General features: G+C 31.5%; 1 protein-coding gene across 2 annotated transcripts in view; it reads left to right on the forward strand.

The window, feature by feature from the left end:
* The first annotated feature begins 2,650 nt into the window (after window positions 1–2,650).
* LOC110023355 (transcription factor tau subunit sfc1-like) overlaps window positions 2,651–16,271 on the forward strand; it is a 54,495-nt gene continuing 40,874 nt past the window's right edge. The window contains exons 1-7 of one of the 2 annotated variants that reach the window (XM_020722734.1): window positions 2,651–2,887; window positions 3,050–3,255; window positions 3,348–3,398; window positions 3,480–3,693; window positions 3,848–3,940; window positions 8,990–9,080; window positions 13,103–13,169. In XM_020722734.1, coding sequence (XP_020578393.1) covers window positions 3,055–3,255; window positions 3,348–3,398; window positions 3,480–3,693; window positions 3,848–3,940; window positions 8,990–9,080; window positions 13,103–13,169 — 717 coding nt within the window. In that variant the 5' untranslated portion in view covers window positions 2,651–2,887; window positions 3,050–3,054. Of the gene's footprint in view, window positions 3,256–3,347; window positions 3,399–3,479; window positions 3,694–3,847; window positions 3,941–8,989; window positions 9,081–13,102; window positions 13,170–16,271 lie in introns of both variants that reach the window. The other variant, XM_020722733.1, reaches the window with a different exon arrangement.

Here is a 16,271-nt window from a genome sequence, read left to right on the forward strand (position 1 = left end):
ATGCACCTACAATTTGTTATTTATATTTATAGTAACTTGGTACTAATAATGTGTATTTAATTTTAAAAAAAAATTAATGATTGTGATATTTGAATGTTATGGATGTAGATATCATGTGTTAGCTGTTGGATTTGTAAATATATAAAAATTATGAGGAATGAGTGTAAATGAGCCAAATAATTTTTGGTCTCTTTGTGAACTTACTATTTTCTAAATTTGAATAATTGACATATCTGTAAGAGACAAATGAAGGACGCACGACAACATTTAATTTTATTAAAAAAAATATATATTTTTTAACTTTCAAAACGATGCTAATATATTGCCAAAATGATTGTCATACAGTTTATTAGATTGATATGTTTATGGTTTCTCAACCTCGTCATATGCAAGTCTTTTACAGGCAAGAGATTGCAATTTGCATGGATGTTGTGATTAATGCAATTAATTTTTCTTTGGTCATAACCACACACATTTGTTATTATGTAAATCATCCTTCGTATTGCTAACTTTTAATAATTGTGTTTGTTGAATCCTAAATTGTTCTTTGTGACCAAATCATCTAAGAGACTCTATCTTATCTTGTCCACCACTCGAGCTATACCAACCCTATCATAGATATATTCATTTCATATTTTTTCTATAAGTGTCAAACCACTCATCCCCCTAAGCATTCTCATATCGAAAACACTTAACTTTGTTTTATGCTTCTCTTTTAAATGCCCACGTTTTGTGCCATAAATTATTACAGGTCTCCCCCCATCTTATAAAATTTTCCTTTGTCTAACAGATACTTTTCTATCACATAATTGGGCCAATGCATTCCTCCACTTCAACCAACCAACATTAATTATACTAATAGCATCCTCTATCACCTTATATTTAAATAATAAACCCGAGAAATCTAAAGTGTTCACATATTTTAATGATTTGATCACTCATAGTCACAACGCTGTCACTATAGCTACTACTACAAAAAATTACATACAATGTATTAATTTTAGATTCACTCAAACGAAGGTCTTTAGACTCCAATGTACTAATTTAAGCCTTTCCCTATCCCTGCCATAAATTTAAGGCCATTAGATTCACCCAGCAGAAGGCATTTAGATTCGCTAATTTAAGTCATTCCTGAATTCTTTCTCTATTATTATATACCAGAATGATATCATCTGTGAAAAGCATACAATAAGGTATGTCCTCCAATAATTGTCCAATAGGGCATCGATGACTAAAGCAAAAAAGATATGTGCTTAAAGTCGAGCTCTAATGTAATCTAACTAAAATAGGAAAATACTTGGTCAATCCTCCTCCTATTCGAACACAAGAAAAATTAGATATAAAGATATTGCTAAAAAGTTAATTTACCTAAATAATAAATAATAAATGATTATATTTTATTCAATTTAATTAAAAATGAGTTATTTATAGTTAATTTAATAAATTACTAATTAATCATTATTTGGCATGCTATCTTATGTTAATTATAATTCTATTGTTTGATTACAATTGATATAAGGAAGATCAAAATTAATTCAATTGAAGCAAATTTATTTTTATGCGAATTAACCAACCGGAATTATCATTTAATTAGTTTATAAATTAATAATTAATGTTAATTAAGATATTATTTTATACTAACTAATGAATAGTAAAATGCTGATTAATGATTAATATAAGTCAAAAAATGAAAAATAAAATAAAATTGAATCAGCTTCAATGATCAACAATTAATATCAAAATTTTCTTTGAACTTCTAAATTTAAACTGAAATTATTATTAAATAATTTAATCGAAAATTTATCATGTAAAAGTTTATCTCCCATAAAATTTATTAAATATACTCAATTAAAAAATATTTTTAATTTGGCTGCAAGTATGATATAACTTATGTAAAATTTGAATTTAGTAAATTCTATAAATTCAAATTTAATAAATTTTACAAATTAAAATCTAGTAGATTATGAGGTTGTTATATATTTAAGGATATTTGGGAAATGTTAAATCCAATTAAATCCAATAAATTTTTTTTGATGATTTATTTCATTAAGTTAATTTAATTATTTTTAATTATGGTAATAATTAATTAAGCATTCATTACTAAAAATTTCTTAACTAAAGTTAATCAATTTATAGTTTAACCTAAGAAGTTGAATAGATCAATATTTTAATAATTAATTAATTATTGATTAGTCTTTTACTAGATTAATTAATTATTAATTAAAATTTTATTAAACTCATTTTCTTATCTTCATTAATTGATTGTCAATCAAAATTTATAGCAATTACGTATGAAATAATAAACTAAAATTTGATTATCAAAATAATGTATTTATTTATAATAAATTAAATGAATTAAAATTTATGTACATCATATTAAATTAACATAATAATAACTAACTGCTTACTGCTCCCACAACTTCTCCTTCAGCTTTCTGCAGATGTCGCCAATGTTTCCCTGTTAAAATATATCTTTATTCATTAGTTAATTATTAAATAATTTCATATAAAGTCATCTAATTTTAATTAAATTAATAATATATAAATTAATTATTAATTATTAACTATTAATCAATTAAATTTTAAAAAATTAACTTATACAATTATAAATTAAAACAATAAACCTTCCCCTTCTTCCGCCGGCGCTCCACCTCTTTCACGAACCCTCGCTTACGTTCCTCCTCCGCCCACACTTAACGAATTAACCGTCGCTTGCTGGGAAGGCAACGACGAGATCGCGGCTTACAGAGAACACCGAAACTCCCATCTTTCTCACCCTTCCGCTCCGCTCCTACCAGCCTTTTCGCTCCATTCTTTCTTTTTGTTCGTCCTGGATTTACTAAATCCGCTGATTCATAGGATTTTTTGGGAAAACGGAGCAGAAGGGGTATATAAAGTTGTCATTTTTGTTGTTTTTAGGATTTAGGTTAAATCCTGCTCAAATACTGCTACCAAACAACCCAAAAAATTGGAAAGATTGCTCCCTCTTAACTCTTATTCAAACCCTCACTCCCCGCATAAATAAAACATCTTCTTAGCTTTTCCTCAGCGACCATGGCTATGAGAGAAGACAATGAATGCGTGAGAGCCGCTATCTACTCTAATACCAATTCCACTTTTCCTTCCGTTATAAAAGATGGAGCCGTCTCGGGTGTTCTACCAGAGGCTGAGGTTGTCGCTGTGCACTACCCCGGCTATCCCTCTTCTGCTTCCCGCGCAATCGAAACATTAGGCGGCCTACAGAAAATCACCAAGGTATCGTAAGATTGATCTTTTATCCGCTCCTAATTTTCTCCCCTCTCGGTACGTGTATGCTAATTTATCATTTTGCTTATGTGCCGCTTCAGGCGTTTGGTTGTGCCCTCCAGAACCTCGACGGCACGCAAGATTCGGACAAGGCACCGCCCACCTCCTTTTTTATTTTCTCTATTCTCTATTTAACATTGCCAAAATTTCGAACTTGTTTTGATTTGCTTCAGGATCGAAGGAGGTTCCTAACGCTCAAGTTTAGACCCGAGGATCCTTACTGCCATCCTGCATTTGGCGAGCCCCGCCCTTCCACAAGTCTTCTTCTCAAGATTTCACGAACTCCGAACGTGAATGACTCTGCTTACGCTGGTGTTTCGCCAGAGCGTGCCGAACAACTTTCTGCAGATGTCGTTGCCAATGTTTCGCTGGCTTACCGTTTTGAAGGTAAAACCAAGAATCATGCACTATCTCTTACGTTTATTAAAGGGCCAGTTTTTATTGAACCTAGGCTGCTTCATCTTCGCATGCAATTCAAACTTCTAGCAGGTAAAAAAGTTCTTCAATTTTTCCTTTAAAATATTATGTTTACTACGTGCAGGTATGGCGGATTATCAACATGTGATTGCTGTCCATGCAGCGGAGTCAAGGAGAAAGAAAAGACCTTGGGTTTCTGATGATGAATTATTTTTAGGTGACGTGCTTCCAATCTTCATGGTCTTAATGATTGTTTCTAGGTTCTAATAATTATAGTTGATAATGGATTATTTTAAAGCTGATTACGAACTTTGTTGCACTCCCTATAGAGTGAATTAAGCTTTGATATTACTTGATCTTATTGAACTAGTGCTCAAACATGCTTGAATTGACTTATGCATGAATTAGATTGAAGAAGTTAAATGAAACCCTTATAAACGTTTGACTTGAGACAAAATATAGCCTAAACGTGCTTGAATTAAGATTTGCTGTCCAATTTCCTTTTCCTTTCTTTTTCTTGAAAGCATAGTTTTATAGTAATATAATGATATGAATATAACAAGTTTTTTTCTAAGAATTGTACAAAAGAACAAAAATTCCATGATGCAAAACATGAAATCAAAGGAAGAATCATCGAATCATGCAATAGAACAATAAAGGAGAAAATAGAATTCACCTATATCCGAGAATGCCATCGATTTAAAATGCTCAGCATAATGGTTAACAATATCTTAACTAATAGGAAGGGACGGGGGAATTTCCGTAATTGCTTAAGCAAACACTATCATCTTCCATGCAAATGATGTTGATATTATTTCTTTAGGGCTAGTGGGGGCAGTCTTGATAGCTTTTGGGGAAAGTCTTTTTGTTGAAAGTTGTGTGTAGGTTTGAACAAATGATGATGGGAAATCAACTATTGCAGTGATATGAATGGTTTGAATATTTGAATGTTCTTCTTGCACTTTAAATTTTTTTTATAGATTTTGGTGAGTCTTAAAGCAATTAGAGAGATAGTGCCCAAAGCTTTTGTAGAAAGAACATATTGGTAATACTTTCGTGAACCTTTTTTGTGCCAATTTTCACTAGGCTTTGAGGCAATTCATCACTCAATTTTCGTTGGTGAGGTAACTTCAATTTCAACAAAAATTTTAACAAAAAAAGGTTTTAAAATTCAACAAAAAATTAAAAAAAAAAAGGTTTTAAAATACAAGCAAATAACAACTTTCACTTGCAAAGATTTTTTAAAATCTATTTGATGGAGGATAAAATAGTTGGTTAAAGGAATGTAAATAAAGTTGATAAATAAGTGTGATAGGTGGCTTCATAGATGAATGAAATATGTTTTCATTAAAAAAATCACTAACAATATATCTATTTAGAGAAGAGTCTGGTGTAGTATGTTTCTATGTATAGTTTAATAATGATGTGTTGATGCTTTATAGTCTCAATTAAATAGTCATCGACTAATATAGGCTTGATTGGAATTGTAAATAACATCTATATTTAGACGACCTAAAGATAAGTTGCTTAGATATATCTTTAGAAAACAAGTGCACATGTTTGCCTTGATATGATGATGAAAGATTATGATTTAGTGGATTCTTGATGAAAATGACAAGAAAGTTGGATTGAAGGAGAGGGATGTAGTCTCGAGACTGATGACCCTCCCTTAACATTGGCAAAATAACTAATGTATGATCAGCAAGAGCTGTTGCATCTAATGAAATGTGAGCAGTCAAAGAAGTCTCTGAGGCAATAGGAGTAGGAGGTAATAATAGTGGTCTAAGGGGAGGAATCATAATGATCCAATGAGCGTTCATGAAAGTAAACATTGTGATAGAATTGCAACGAATGAGGGGGAGTTGATGAGTGTAGCCCAAAAGTGAAATGAGTAACAACAATTAGATCGGGGGGAAGAAAGCCTCTTAGATTGAAAAATAATCGTCAATGAGTGAGTACGTGATGGTGTTGAGACTCATGAGCTTGTGAGTGCATCGGGGGGGAGGGGGGTAGAAAATAAGAGCTTGGCAATTCAGTTATGTGCCTTCATTTGTTTTACTCTCAATGCTTATTCTATATGTGCCTTCATTTGCATCTTGGCTCTTGATTAAGAGAGGAGAACATGTCATGGTAATGGAAGGGACTTAAATCTAGGACCTAGTTATTTGGCTTGCAATTTTGACGCTTACATGATCTAGGTCATGTATTGTTTGGGATTTTGTAGGGCCGGGCCAATGTTTCTGCTAACACTCAAGCACCTTGGCCATTTCCTAAAGATTGTTCGCTTCGACCAATGGTCTGATTATTCTCTCAGGTCAACATTTAGATTTCATTTTTCTCGAAACCAACCAAACCTTCACACAAATTTTTTTAGGGGATGATTTTGACTGTATGAGGATCAATCCTAGTTTATAATCCCGAGAGAATGTCTATTTTATTGTCCTATAAGAGGCTTTGGCCAAGAAAGCTTCGAATTGTGTCGTGACCTTTTACGAACAAAAGCATGTGAACATGTTACTTAAGTGACACTTTAATTTTATTTTTTTATTGTCCATTAAAAAAAAGAGCAACATTTTGGTACCTAAACATTCTGCCTCATGAAGTATGCCTTTCAAAATATTTTAAATTATTCATTGGGCATTGAACCAGGTTTTGATTTTTTTTTTGGTAGCCGAGCGAGGCATGTGTTAGCTTGGTGAGCGCTTTGATCATTGGAAACCAAATGTGAAAATCAAGTTATGTCTAAGCTTTTCTTATATTATTTCCTCTCAATGTTTATTCTATAGATGTCATCATTTGCATCTTGGCTCTTGATTAAGAGAGGAGAGCATGTCAGGGTAATGGAAGGGACTTAAAGCTAGGACCTAGTTAGTTGGCTTGCAGTTTTGGCACTCACATGATCCGACTCATGCTTTGTTTGGGATTTTGTGGGTTGGTCCAATGTTTCTGTTAACGCTCAAGCACCTTGGCCATTTCCTAAAGATTGTTCACTTAGACCAATGATTTGAATGTTCTTTCTGGGCAACATTTTGATTTTGTTTTTCTCGTAAACAACCAAACCTTCACACAAAATTTTTTTAAGGAGATGATTTTGACCGTATTTGGATCAATCCTAGTTTATAATCCCAAGAGAATGTTTATTTTATTGTCCTAGAGAGGCTTTGGCCAGAAAAGCTTCAAACTCTGTTGTGACCTTTCACGAACAAAAGCGTGTGAACATGTTGCTTAAGTGGTGATTTTTAATTTTTTTAATGGCCATTAAAAGAATGGATCAACTTTTTGGTACTTGCCTCATGAAGTATGACTTCTAAAGTATTTTAAAATTTTCATTAGCCATTGAATCAGATTTTGATTTGGTTTCCATAATATCAAACTAATGCTTGAACTTTTTCATATTGAGTTAACCAACTTTTGAACTAACTCAATGGAATCAAGCACATGCTTTCTTAAACTTACAGATCTAGCGCTCAAATAATCTTGAATAAATCAAATCCACCATCAATAGTCTTCTACCCCTTTGTTTTTCTTCTTGAGTATTTATTATAGCTATGCTAATTATATTTGAGATTTAATGAGGAGAATTTGATTAAAGAATCTCTTTGTTTAGATGCAACACTAAGTTCAGTTACATAAGAGAATCACCTCACAAAGTAGTATCACCAAGACTATATGTGTGACATTGTTGCTGAGCATGTGAGTTTTACAATAGGAGTATATTCTTTTTTTATGGAGGATGAAATGATTCCACTTGGTCTTATTCCAATTTCCACATTATCTTTAATAGGAATGATAAGTGAGACATTATATAGCTTGAAAGTTATCGTTGAGTTAGTAATCATTGTCCATCAAGCTGTGAAAGCATAGTGAGATCTTGTATAAATTACAAATAGAAGCATCAATCAATGATAGCTAGCTATGTTATCTTGATTAGCGCTTATTACTTGAGGATTAACATCTTAGGTATGGCTGCTCGTTAGTTATTTATGATAGCATAGGTTGGGCTATTATCAAATTTGAATAGTCGAATGATCATTGAGTGGTTGAAGAATGTATTCTAATTAAAACATTGCTTGTCCTTGTGTCAAGAGTTTCTTGACTGACAACTTTTGATATTGATAGTCATTATGAGTGGTTCATAATGTTTTGGGTCTTGAGGGTTGTTATTTATTTTTATTTACAAAAATATCAAGGCTTCCATTTTTGGTATTTATTCATAATGTTTTGGGTCTTGAGTTTATTTTGAATTTTTAATGACCTCCATGCTCCACTTTATCATGCATTATTTATTTTTGAGCAAAAGAAAATACCTATATTTTATTTGAGATTTATGGTCCTTTTTGCAAACGAATCGAAGAAGTTCCTTTTTAATTTTTCCCGTTAATTGGACTTGCAAAAGAATGAATAATTACCATTATTAGGATCACAACCTCTAAAGTCTTTCTCCATGCTCGCTAAACAGTTGCGTTGACAATGTTAGCGAAGGCCCAATGTGATTGACTGGTGTAGGAGCCTAAGTATGTTTCATGTTGTGGCAAAGAGAGTTTGGGCCTATTCCATAAATCCATTATCTCACGTTCTTTCAATGAGCTGTGTGCGATCATCACTATTAATTATATTTAAGGGTCTAGTTCATGTAAGTTTTTCTTAAGCAGTCCCTTTGTAAAATTTTATTGAACAGTTTTCATTTTTGATATGATGCTTATATTTGCATGTTCTTTATTACTCTATAGATGTTATAGAAAGAGCTTTGGAAGTATGATGAAATTTCTTAATTTTCAAGTTCCGCCTTTCTGAATTCCAACAATCAACCACGAAGTTTCAAACTATGATAGTCTTTTTTTTATGTTATAGGTTTTCACTTTAGGTTTTTGAGAATTCTCTTTGATTGTCTTAGTAATTGATCTCAAATTTTCTAGAGTCCTCATTAGCAGTGTCAATTATTAGTTTCGAACCTTTAAGTACGTTCTTTAACAATCAACGAGTCAATTTTCGATTTCCATAGGTAAATCTTGATTGTCCCAATATTTGATTTCATAACTTTGGGAGTCCTTGCCCGTGCTTCATAAATTCTCATCTTGTTCTTTGATCCTGGCAATGCTCATATGACTCAAGACAAATTTCTTATCCTTATATAATTACTAACTTGAGCATCATAATTACTTTTATGAGGGAAAACCTTTTGGTTTGGTGTTGAACTCTTGTTTCTTGAATGTTAATGCCCCTGAATTATGATGCTAATAATGATACCGTTTCATTAAACTTGCAGATGATGAAGGTAATGTGGACATGGATAATGAGGATGTCATGAAGTTGGTGCCACCTCTCTTTGCTCGCAAGGACAAACCAGAAATGATTGTGTAAGATTATATTTATTTATTTTTACAAACAATGCTACTTGTTTCGATTTATTCTATACTAGTTAAACTGCATTGAGTTGGATTATGATTTTTATTTAAAATATTATTCAAAAACTATTGGCTGTCTGTGACTATGTTTTCTTGAATCACTTTTGCCAGGAGTGGCTATAAACCTTCCCGCATCATCAAAATTGCTTTAGGTGCTTGGGTTATAGTTTACATTTCATGACACTTTTAAGTCCTTACAATTTTTTTTGAGCAATTATATTATTTCTATACGCGACAGGTTTCCTTGTTTGATAATTACTAATGTATTCCTTGTTGCAAAAATTGAGAACAAGCTTGTAAAAAGCTTAGTTTTTAAGGTTATAATTATAAAAATTAACCTTTTAAATTTGAAATAGGCTTTAACTTGATAACCCATCTCAAACCAATATCTACTTGTATCTACAGCTATATATTGTTTTTGTATGAAGTAAATACTAGATGCTCATTTTTGTTAGATTGTGTATATAATCACTATATATATTTCATGATTAGGATATAATTGAGCTGCGACTAACTTTTACAGATGATTAACTTGGCTTCTTAATTAAGTTAATGCAATTGCAAGCTGTAAAATTACATTATTATAATGTGTACATTTTGATGGACAATTTCGTTAAAGACAATTAATTTTCATGGCTAACAAATTATTTTTGTTATGTCCCCTTAGGATTGAACTAAGTTGATAAATTTTTAAATTTCAATCTTCTTTTAATATATTGGCTATTAACATATTCTCAGAAATATTAATAGAGCAAATCTTTTCTATAATTTTTTTCTCTGAATTTTGAAAGAATACCTTGAAATGTTGATGCAACAAATTTCTTTATAAATTTTTAATGAATTTAGAAATTAATAAACCTGGAATAAAATACAAAGTCAATGCTTGTTTTGATTATCTTTCATAAGAATAATATTAAACATTTAATTAAAAATTGTTTTTTCATAATTTTCATTTGATTTTTCAACGCTATTTAATGTGGTTGTTCATTTTAACCTTTAAATAAGCTCTCTATTTTTATTGAAAGTTCAGGTTTAGATTTAATTCTATGGTCAATTTTAGTTTCAATATCAAATTTTGCCTTTTAATCAAGTAGATTAAAGTTTGCAAACATGATCTAATAAAGGTGCATATTCACACTTAATCAACATTAGATATATACTATCATTGCAAATTATTTTCTACATTTACAACATCCTAAAATTTGTATTCAAGAAATACAAGCTTTTAAATAAGATTAGATTCAATTATGTTTTATTCATGTGTTGATGTATTAACCATAGGTTTAGTTAAGATTTTTTTGAATTTTCCTTAACAATTGACCCTGGAGCCATAATCTTTACAAGAAAATTGTTGTAATATTTCTCAAAATTTAAAACTATGTATAATGCTTCATTTGATGTCATTGTGAATTTTTTATTCATTCATAATTTCTTACTGAAGATAGTTAGTGAAATAAATAATGATAGCAAATTAATCCAAATACAAATAATGTTCAGCTTTAAAGCATGTAAATCTTTCATTTTTTTCAAACTCATCGTATGTATCTTATTTTAAATATTTAAATTAATCATTTAGTTGATCCCCATATTCATATATGTTAAATATTGATATTTAATCCTATGTTTCATGTCAACTCTAGATTACTTAATAACATCCCTTCTCTAAAAATGCTTTAATATATCTCATTAATTTTGATTTGACACACCAACTTTTTGAGAATCGGACATGCTATATTTTTTGTAGAACTCTTTAATTATTGACCCAATTTGAAAATGTTCTAATATCATACCTTCTATTGAATTTAATTATGTCTGTTTGAATAATTATCTTGCTGTTTAGAACCATAATCCACATTATTTCTTTTAAATCACATCATCAAATAAACTTTTTTGTGACCCAATTAATACAGCTTAAATTAAGTTAACGTGATAACACAACTGTAAATTTTAAATCCATTTTTTGCCGGTTTGTTTATGGTAATGATTTTCTAATGCTGCTAGAATAATGCAATAAATGATTGAATTATATAATATAATTTATGATTCAGAAATCACAAAGCACTAAATAAGCCAAAAAATTACGTTTTTTTTTAATGCTTCAATTAATACAAGAATTAAAATTCAAATGTTAATGTAATGATTGAATAAATTTGGAGAAATCAATAATAAAGAGAGCGACCAAAAATTCAATTAGTAGTTACAATTTAATCACCACCCAACTATGTCCAGTGTGAATAAATTAGGAATTCTAAGAAGTTAGGCCAAGTAAATAATACACTAAAGTGCAAAATTCAAGGCCTACGTGGCTGCACAAAAAAACGACACCCCAAAATTAGATAGGCACATTTGCTCGCATTTAAAATTATCATACATGCAACTTTTATACACAATATTGAAATTGAAAGTAAGATTTTTATATGCTGAAGTTAATTAAATTGTCTTAAATATCTATTTATAAAATTCTTATCCCTAGATAAAAAATTATGGTTAAAGATCAACCTAATTTAATTCCAAATAATCATTTAATTCAAAATTTAATTTAACTGAAACCCACAGTAATCGGATGTCAAATTAGCTGCATAAAATAAACAAAAGTTTTGTTAGAATCCCATGTAACGAAACAACAAATAGTGGTTATATAATTCCTCTGAAAAAGTAAGCAACAACTGCAAATAGTAAACGTTGGATGAGGTAACACTCCCGCAAGAATAGTACATATTAGTGCTTGAAACAATATCTTACAGGGAAGGCCTCTCATTGTTATGTTAGCAAAAAAGTCAGTCACACTTCTGAGATAGAGAGTTTCTACAATATGATGATAGATGCATGCTACAATCTTGCATCAATGATTGTATTCATTGTTCTTATCACTAGTATCTGAATGCCTCTTCAATTGTCATTTTCAATCCTTTTATTTTCTAAGGTTTTCATTGAAAGAAATTGTTAAATAAGCTACTTTAATATCTCTCATTACTCTCCAAATTCCAAGTGATATTTCTTTTTGGCCATGATCTTTTGTCTTCTATTTTTCTTATCATTTCATAATACCCATGTTTCTATTCATTGCACCCTTCTAAAATTTTGTGCCAAAATTCTTAATGCGACTATCATCTTATTCTATGTTAAGTATGGCTGAGTTATAAAATTAAAATTTGTTTCTCTAAACAATTTATCTTTAGTATTTGAGATTTTGCATATCTAAAGCTCCACCTGTTTCCTCAGGCAATTTATTTTTTTCCATTTTTTTTTTTCATTTGAGATATAAGTCCATAACTATTATGTGTTACGTGGTTAAATTTTGTTTTAGACTTGCTATTTAATTTCTCAAAAATGAATTTTCTTTTCATATGTAGAATGGAGTTTATCTTTGATTTGGTAACTTCACTTTGAAAGTAGCCAAGTGATCTTATCATATTAAAATATGTGCTTGACAATGCACGATCATTTATTGCAAACTCAACTATAACACTATTACTAATTGTATTACATTTTTGTATCCTATTATATACAAACCATAAATCCTCTCGTAGCAAATCTTCCTGGAAGCGTTATGTTTTTTCAAGTTACCAGCAATAATTTATTTATCTACCTTAGATATTTATTATAATATTCTATCAGTCTCTTTTTATTTAATTGCTTATACTGTCTTCTAATTCAGTATGAGAAGCATAAGCATTGGCAACTACCTGTTTTATTCACCATTTTCCAATATGTTTTAGCTGCAGAACTATGCCTTAGCTAAAGCTGATTGTGAGTATGATGCACTTTTTTCTTTTGCATGACACAAATTTAAGAAGAAAACTAATTTGTGATTGGATGGATGCACCAGAAACGATTGTTTCTCAGCTAGCTAGAATGATAAACATATAAATCATTTGGGAAATTTACATTTGTAGCATACAATTCTTATGTATTTACATATCTCACACCTAAATTTTCATATTTACATACACTGGCTTTTGTTTGATTATTAGGTTGAATACACCAACAAATTTACTATCAGAAAGTTTGCAAAAAGGAGCTGTTGAATACTCTTGGGAGGTAAGTTTTTTTTTTTGTCAGTTCAACGTTGTTTTATGCTTAAGTTGGTTGATGGTTAATTTTGTTTTTGTGAGTCCTGTCAATATGTCATTATTCTTCAAACTTTGGATGAGATAGCACTTTGTCACAACTTCCAGTATTTTTAATTAAATTGCATTATTAATTAATTTATTTATGCTATGATTATAATGATAATTTGTTTTAATAAACTATTGAAAATCTAACGTGAAGTCTGGAACTTTGTTATCATTTTGCAGACAAGAAAATCATAATGTCTAGTCATGATTCACTCTAAAAACTTAATCATCTCTTAGTTCGAAAAGCCAAAAAAAATTTAAAGTCTCTTTTTGTAAGAGTCATGATTTGCAGTGCTGGGTAAAGTTGTTGATATTCATCTCAAGATTAGAGATCATCTCCAAAAGTGTGTTTTTTGTTGGAGACATGGAGTAGGTGCTTGCATGGAGTTAGAATTTTCGCTGTGCTTTTTTTATGCATATCAAAATGATGATTTGATACATTTAAAAAAATTGCAAATTAAATGTGCTGATAAAAATGTTAGATCATAAAAAAAAGTTTTTTTTTTGCTGCCAAAGTTTTGATCAACAAGAGAGTACCTAAACCGGAAGTACTGTCATTAATTTGTTATTGATTAAGCAGGTAATGAACTTTTTGATACCTTCAAAGGGGCTTACTAAATTTAGCAAGAATAGGGGAAACAACTGGGCAGAACAGTGAATAACATGAATAACAATATAATGGCTAAACACCACTTGGGCACCAATCTAGGATACAGTTGCAGGGCTAGGTTTGGATGGACTGAAACCTCCCAAGAGAAAATAAACACAAGTCTAAAAGCCTCCCTTCCCAACCCACACAAAATAACCTCTATTTATAATCGTTGTATTCTTCTAATTACAAGTATGTCATCCTAAAATATAAAGACACAAATAACAAACTAAAATACATAAATCAAAATATGTAACCTAAAATAAAATTCTAGCTCCCGCGTTATTCTCCTAAGATTGACAAGATTCAATACTATTGAGCAATCTCAGAATCTAATTAGTAATGAACATTCAACTCTGAGACAAAGTGATGGAGTTACTCTAATCCCTGGGTAGGTCAAGTCCGGTGATTCAAGCATATGCTAACATTGTCTTTATTGAAATTGGATCAAGGAAATTTCAGCTCCATTTATGAAGCATCTCAATCCACTTGACATCAACTGCTTGAGAACTTTGACTAGTAGGCTCAGTTCTTATTGTAAGATATTCAACTTGTCTTATATCAAGGTCACAATACAGTGACTGAGCTTTCAAGCTTGGCTGTTGTCGAAATAATGAGGCCTGATCCATATGATCATTTGTATTAGTTTGATTGGATGTTTGAGAGAAGAAAAATCAAGATATGGTCTTGTTTGATCACTCTACAAATCCCTTCCAACACGGGAATCTTTACCATTGACCCTTCTGTCAACTGCATATTAAAATATTTTTTCACTATAAAAAAATGGTCTTTTCTGAGCATATACACGATTAGAGGCTGAAAAATAATCATCATCATACAAGTGCATCAACATGATTCCAACATCGAATTTCAAACCCATCGAAACTTGAGGGTTCTTGATAAAATGGATTTTCACCTCCTTAAGAATTTCATTTTCTTAATTCGTCTGATTTTCTTGGTGGAATGGGTTCTCTTTTTCCCCGCCTATCAAATCTTTTTCGGATTCATTTTGACATTCTCCAGGATCCCGTTGTTTAAGAACCACCAATCTTTCTTGTAAACAATGAATTTCTCGTTGTAGGTCTTCTAAGACTAACTCTTGGGATGGACATATGTTATTTCTTTTTGGCTGCATCCTGATTTTCTTTTGCTTGCTGTTTTGATGGGAGGTTGTAGAGGAAATGGAAGAAATGAGACTTTGGATGATCTGTGATTTGAGGCATCTTGCAAGAAGAATGTGGAAACACCGCAGGGTAGAACAAAAAGACAAAACTGGGACCAAATCCTTTGATATGGAATTCCTGCACACCTAACCACAAAACTCCGATTCTGGAATTCCTACACACAACTGCAAGGCTGCAAATAGATCTTGCAGCCACCTAAATCCATAAAACAAAGTCTGGACCGAAATCTAGAGGACAACAGTATGACTGAACTACTTTAAAACTGGATGAAGAAGACTTGATTCAGCCAGCGGTTGATGATAGATTTGAGAGAGAGAAGAAAGTACCACAAACGAAAATAGAGACAAAAGTTTGACCACAAATTTTGGGCAGCAAAAATTTGTCCTCCTATACCAAAATGATGCTGGCAAAGGAGGGTTACTGAATTCAACAAGAACAAGTGAAAGAATTGGAAAGATCAATGAATAACCTTAAGCACAAGATATGGCTAAATACCAACTGGGCGCTAATCCATGATATAACTGTAGAGTAAGGTTTAGATAGACCGAAACCTCCCAAGAGAAAACAAACACAAGCATAAATGTCTCCCTTCACAATCCACACAAAACAACCCCTGTTTATAAAGGCTAGACTATTCTAATTACAAGTATATCATTTTGGAACATAGAGACACAAATAACAAACTAAAACCTATAAACTAAAATAAAATTCTAACTCCCTCATCATTGTTGAGATGAATGTTGGGCCTAAATTTAGGCTCTATTTGGGATCACTTTCTATTTTGTGTTTTTTGTTTTTTTTTTAAATAAAAACAAACCCAAAAATAGTGTTTGTTTATTCAATTTTTTATTTTTTTTAATTTTGTTTTCAAAATATATAAAATTTTGTTTTTAAAATATATAAGGCTTGTTTTCAAAAGATCAAAAATACAAAAATTGGATTTTTTTATGTTTTAAAAACATGTTTTTTGGAGCATTTCCTGTGCGAGGCTTTGCCGATTGTAGCACGCCGGTCGTCGGCTGTCTTTGCCCGCCGCCCGCCGCCACCATCCGCCGCCACTGCCCGCCCACCTCCGACATGCAGCCCTCCTCCGCTGGCCACCCTCCAACGACTGTCAGTCGCTCGCCGACCTTCGCTGCTGGCCCTCGCTGCTAGCCGCTGTTAGCTGCTGACCTCTGCCAGCCGCCCCTGT

The sequence above is a fragment of the Phalaenopsis equestris genome, unplaced genomic scaffold, assembly GCF_001263595.1.
Source record: "Phalaenopsis equestris unplaced genomic scaffold, ASM126359v1 Scaffold000224, whole genome shotgun sequence".
NCBI lineage: Eukaryota > Viridiplantae > Streptophyta > Magnoliopsida > Asparagales > Orchidaceae > Phalaenopsis > Phalaenopsis equestris.